This window comes from Protopterus annectens, chromosome 12.part0 (assembly GCF_019279795.1).
Source record: "Protopterus annectens isolate FY-2018-M chromosome 12.part0, PAN1.0, whole genome shotgun sequence".
Lineage (NCBI taxonomy): Eukaryota > Metazoa > Chordata > Ceratodontiformes > Protopteridae > Protopterus > Protopterus annectens.
Genome location: NC_056746.1, coordinates 1,120,856,001 through 1,120,862,000, shown reverse-complemented (window position 1 = coordinate 1,120,862,000; position 6,000 = coordinate 1,120,856,001). Strand labels below are relative to the sequence as shown.

The window sequence follows — 6,000 nt, the reverse complement described above, 5'->3', positions numbered from 1 at the left end:
AGCATACAATCACATGATCACTCATTTCAATTATCTATTTACTGTCCTTCACTTTATTTTAAGGTTGTCTAAAGCCCACCCCCCACCTTAACATCATCAGAGATGTCTGTGTCAGACGTGTTAGTAGTTTGCACAATACCCACATGTTGTAGATGAATGAACATGCCAGGGATTTAAGCAGGACACACTACCTAAGGAAAACATCAGTGTTTACCATTATCATAGGGAATTCTGCACAGGTAGCGCCGGCAAAATGTTAGGTAGCACAGTACAGTTCACAAATATTGTTAAACCAAGATAACAAAAGGCCAAAACACAGAACAGAACATTACCAATAAGATGATGCCATCTGCCCACTATAGTCATGCATGATAACCACAATCTTCCAATCCCACACTGCGACATAGCACAGGCACATTACAAACATTCAAACACAGACTGCTGTAAAGAAGGAGCAGTCCAGAGGGGGCATTTAAATCCCAAGATAACTTGGCAGGCACCTGTAGACAAGCCAGCAGATACTCATCGCATGTTCCATGCTGCACAGCATGGATATGTGCAAACAACTAGTAGGTGGGCATTGAAATAGCCAAAACCTAGCACAACTGATGACTAAAGCACCGATCTGACTGATGCTGATGGCACACAACAGCATGCACCACTCATGACATATGTCATACTGAGGGCTCTAAATGCTGGGTTATGGCATGCAGTGTAATAGACTAACTGATGATGGTGTCATGCATGTGTTAGAAATACTATTAAAAGTTAGTTCCAAGTTCAGTGTAAGATAAACTGATGTAACACAAGTCTTATGCCCTCTGAGTATCACAGCGCACACTGCACATGATGTGAACATGTATACAGGTGCAAACACACACACACACACACACACACACACACACACACACACACACACACACACACACACACACACACACACACACACACACATGTACATGGGAAACGTAGACATAGCCTTTATACAGGTTGCACTCACTATTGTCCACAGGTGCTGAACAATAATCAACTATTTCTGCATTCAGTCTCTGCATGTGTTTTCTTATATTCTCTGCCATGGTGGAGGCTAGGTTCTTGTATGCACTCGTGCATAGATTCTCCAGCTGAAAAACAACAGATGGTGTATGCATATAGGCAACATGTCTGTTCTCAATCAAACTGTCAGCCTTAGCAGCACCATGAATATGTATTGCTTGTGAGTCAAGGTGTGTGTCCACAGCTCAGAAAAATACATGGGCTCCCCTGAACAGTAGCTTGCATGCAATTTGGACATGTTTGTGTTGCATGTATTAATTAAACACATATGCCCAGTGAGGTTTCCCCATTGCGACTATGAAAACTGATTTTTCAGCTCATTTTTAATCAGAAATCACATAATGAAAAAGGTGAGCTGAAAACCATAATATCTTTTTTGCAGGGGGAAAGCCCCCTGAACCATCTGAAATACTGACATTTATATATATATATATATATATATATATATATATATATATATATATATATATACATATATATATATATATATATATATTTATACACACACACACACACACACACACACACACACACTTAAATATATATATATGTACACACACATATAAACATTTTCGTATATCAAATACATGGTTGCACCACAGTGAAGAAAAGTAGAAAACCTCCTAAAGTGCATCTTTGGCTCACACATACAATACATTGTGCAGAAACTCATGGCAATATTAAGCTGTCAGCCTTCATCCACTCATCCAAAGGTACAATGTATTCACTTAACTAAACCGAGCAGTGATCTGTAACATATTCTGACGTGTTTTTTGCTACATGTGAGATACACATAGCTTCTCTAAATCCACATCTCTAGCATGCTCAACAAGGCTGTCTTAGTAAAATCTAATATATGTTTTATGGATTTACCTACTGTTATAAAGGTGTGACCGCCACAATAACACATAACTTCAGACATTATAGCTCTTAACACTTAAGTTCTAATGGTTACAATGGCAGAATACATTGTGTCAACCAGTGATGGTTGACCTATAGCAGTTATTCTGTATTATGCAGCAACAAACAGAAAAAGAGAGTGAGAGAGAAAGAGAGAGGCGCACACACACACACACACACACACACACACACACACACACACACACACACACACACACACACACACACGCGCACACACACACACACACACACACACACACACACACACACACACACACACACACACACACACACACACACACATACAGAGATATCTAAAAACATAATTTTATGTTATAAATATCAAGTTATGTGCTTGAATGTAGTAGATTTTCCAACCACTAATTAAAAAATGAAAATGCCATCAAGCAGATATTGTTAACAGACTTTTTGCAAGATACAAGTATCATATAATGGCAAACACTTTGGCAGGTATATATTCATACAATTCAGATAATTTTATTCATACTCATAAGGCACCATTAACACAAATATTTGGGAACTATACGGTTTTTGGAAGGTGGTACAATACTTATGTTGCCAAGGCTGCACACTACCCTATGACACTATGCAGTCCCACACAGCAGTAAATGCTGTTCTCTGCAATATACCACCTATAACTGTGATGTGATGTGGTCAGCCAACAATAAAGGCAAATGCATGAAATTAACGCATGTTGTTTGAATATCCTGAATTGCATTGTGTGAAAGCCACAAAGGCCCATTTTCTCCAGGTACCATTTTGTAGTGACTTGTTTGCTGAGATATTCACAGCTTCAGGTTTTAACCAGAGATTCCCTGGACCACTCTTCACAGAATGACACAGCATGGCATCTTTTCCACCTATGCTTTTCTGTTTTACAGTGTTTCTGTCTGCTTTCTATTTGTGTATACTATCCCATCTGGTTGACTGGTACACTGCCTTCCTCTCTGGTATAATATTTGGCTGAACTGTGCCTTGCCTTTCTCTTTGGTATACCATTTGGCTGATCAGTGGCATGCCATCCTTCTTTGTCTGTTAAACTGCATCTTTAAGACATCCTGCAGGTTGCCATTTAACTTTGCACAGAGGAACTATATGACAAGTTGCAACCTCTGTGCTTGTGCCTTACTATATCATCTAGAATCTTAAGTGATTCTCTTTAAAAAGAATGAGAGACCAGATCATTCTTCACAGACTTTGGCATCTATAAATATACTAAAGTGTGAAAAACTGCTTCCTGTGTGCAGGAAATATGCTCAATACAGATTTATAATCCGTACAAATGCAACTTATCTTCCTTCAGTGTTGAATTAGAGACTGCTGTCATCTCTACTTGATTTCTACACCAAAGCCAGAATCAAACTTGTCTTGGTCATATTGCTAAAATGTCTGTTTAATAATGTCTGTGTTAAGTTTCTCAAATATACTAGTATGACTGTAGAGGTATAAAGAGGTTATATTTTTACTGGCACAGCAATTCATTTTGGAAATGTAAAGGGCCATACTGATGTGAATGTGTCTTTTTTTCCCAACAAGACTTTGCTGTTCCTTAATATAATATGGTATGACACCAGCCTGCTTCATTCTCACACTCACTGTACTTTCACTACTGATGGAGAACAGTACTGGATTTATTTTGAATTTCTCTTTTATGACTTCTTTTATGACGTGGACCTAATTTTTCTCAGCATAAGAAATGTGAAATTGAATGTAAAACACTTTAAATGTAAAACACCTTTTTTCCTTCTATTATTCAAGTGTTTAAATATTTTTTTACAGCAGGGATAGTTTCTACTTTATTACTAGCAACAACTACTTTTTGGCTGTTCTATCATAGCAGTGACCAGTTGTGAAGAGTACAGAGGCTGAAATGGATTGTTTAGTGGACATTTGTCTGTCAAGTGACAGTATAACTGTATCATGCAAGAAAAGAAAGTAAAAACGTGGTTATTCATGCATAATAAAAGACTGGCACAAAGTAAAAAGCAATAATAATATGGACCATGCTGGGAGACTATGAGAAACTCCGAAGACTCAAGGTTCTTCTCTGAGTTAAAAAAACACTTAAGTGGATAACAGTATCCATTACAGGTAAAATACTAAGAAAAAAAACAGATATCAAATCTATTTTACTCAAAATGTGCACATTTTGGCCAAAAAAAGCTTTGTCAGACTAAAACAAACTTATGTGACTGAAGCCCTTAAATACCTAAATTAACCAATTAAAAATAATAGTAAATCAAACAACAATTTAAACCTCATTTGTCCTCCACTAAAACAAGTGGTTATCAGTCATACATTTGACAAAACAAGAACCAATAATTGTTTACATGCACGTAAATGTGCATGCCCACACACACACACACACACACACACACACACACACACACACACACACACACACACACACACACACACACACACACACACACACTAAACTGATTTAACACTTTTTGTTGTCGTTAAAAAAATTTTCTGACAGAAATATTATCATTCAACCAATAACTACTGTGTAATTTTGTAACCATCTGCCAATTAGCCAGTGACTTCACCAACAAGTAATCCAAATCACCATGTCAGACTGTAATATAGTACAGTTTACAAATGCATTAAGACTGTATTTAGAATTGCACACACGTTTTGGTATTCATACATTCATTACTTAAATTGTCTATGTTTTCTACATGGAAGTATCCATATGAGTATACGCATGCAAGTGAGATTGCTGTTTGTGGCATTAAACAGAACACATAGGCCAAAGCCAGTTCAAATCTGACACTTACCGGAGAGACAACCAGTTTGAGGATTGTGCCATTCTTAATGTCACCACGAGTCTGAAAGAAAGAAAAGTAATGAGGTGGACATGATTAATAATTCCTGGCAATCAAAACCTTACTCTCTCAAAAAAAAAAATAAAAATAAAAAAGTTTCCGAGTCTCTTTTAAAACAGGACAAAATTATTCACTCGATATTCAAATGGGGAAATTAAAATCCATTTAAAACAACTGATGATCATCAGCAGTAAGAGGAAAATGTGTGTCACATGCAGTCTGTTTCAACCATGACCTGAAAACATTTTGGATCAGCTATTAATACAAATACCTTGTATCAAGGAATGAGCAAAGCAAAACAACACAGTACAACTGACTGAGTTGCAGTATGTACATTATAGTCAACAATATTAAGTTGGTTTGAGTTAGCAAACCTTACAAATTCCTTTCAGAGCACTCTGTCAGGAATACTGGGTAAGCAAATGAGTGTGACCTAGGAAATACATTTTTTGAGCTGGGATACAGGATCTGAATTGCCTAGACACAGTAAGGCGCTGTCAAATTTAATTTTGGTGGCTGCCAGAAAGCAATTACTAGAAAACTGAAATCAAAATCTAAACTAACTATACTTGAAATAGTGACTATTGTACGAAAGATAAAAGAACAGGAAGTGGGATCTTTTGGAAAGGGTAGGCGTAAATTAAATAGAAAAATATGGAAATTGTGGGAATAATACATGCAGAAAAATGTTTTGCAGGAGGAATGAGGTTTAACTGAAAGCAGGAATTGAATTGTTTATGTAATATTGCTTAGATTACGCATCACATACTTTGTTATATTTACTACTGTCTTTCTTCTACTTGAAGATTATTCTAACAGGTAGATCCCAGTTTTTAGAAAGCTTTTCTTCCATTAATTATCCTGAGTGTAGGTCTTTTTAGGGATAGGGACCAAGGGAGCCCGCAGGATTTTTTGCAGGGGGGTGCAAACCCAGAGCCCCACCCACATAGCTCACCCCGCCCCCTTCCAACACAGCCCCGCCCAAGACCACCCACCCCAAGCCCCGCCCACACCGCCATTCCAGTGTCCCATTACTTGGCTATTTCTCCCCATTTACTGTAGACACTGTTCAAATGTGTGCATACTGTTTTATGCTTTAGTTCTACAATGATTACAGGCAGTTGGATTTAATTTACAACTTTTATTTCAAACATTATAGCCCAAACACCGAGACTTTTACTAAACCTAAACA

The 6,000-nt window shown here is 37.4% G+C and overlaps 1 protein-coding gene across 5 annotated transcripts in view; it reads right to left on the bottom strand.

The window, feature by feature from the left end:
* The window catches only part of ELMO2 (engulfment and cell motility 2), a 1,277,433-nt gene that overhangs the window by 509,494 nt on the left and 761,939 nt on the right, over positions 1-6,000 (bottom strand). For all 5 annotated transcript variants that reach the window (XM_044090132.1, XM_044090131.1, XM_044090133.1 and 2 more), the window contains one exon: positions 4,761-4,811. In XM_044090132.1, coding sequence (XP_043946067.1) covers positions 4,761-4,811 — 51 coding nt within the window. The remainder of the gene's footprint in view (positions 1-4,760; positions 4,812-6,000) is intronic.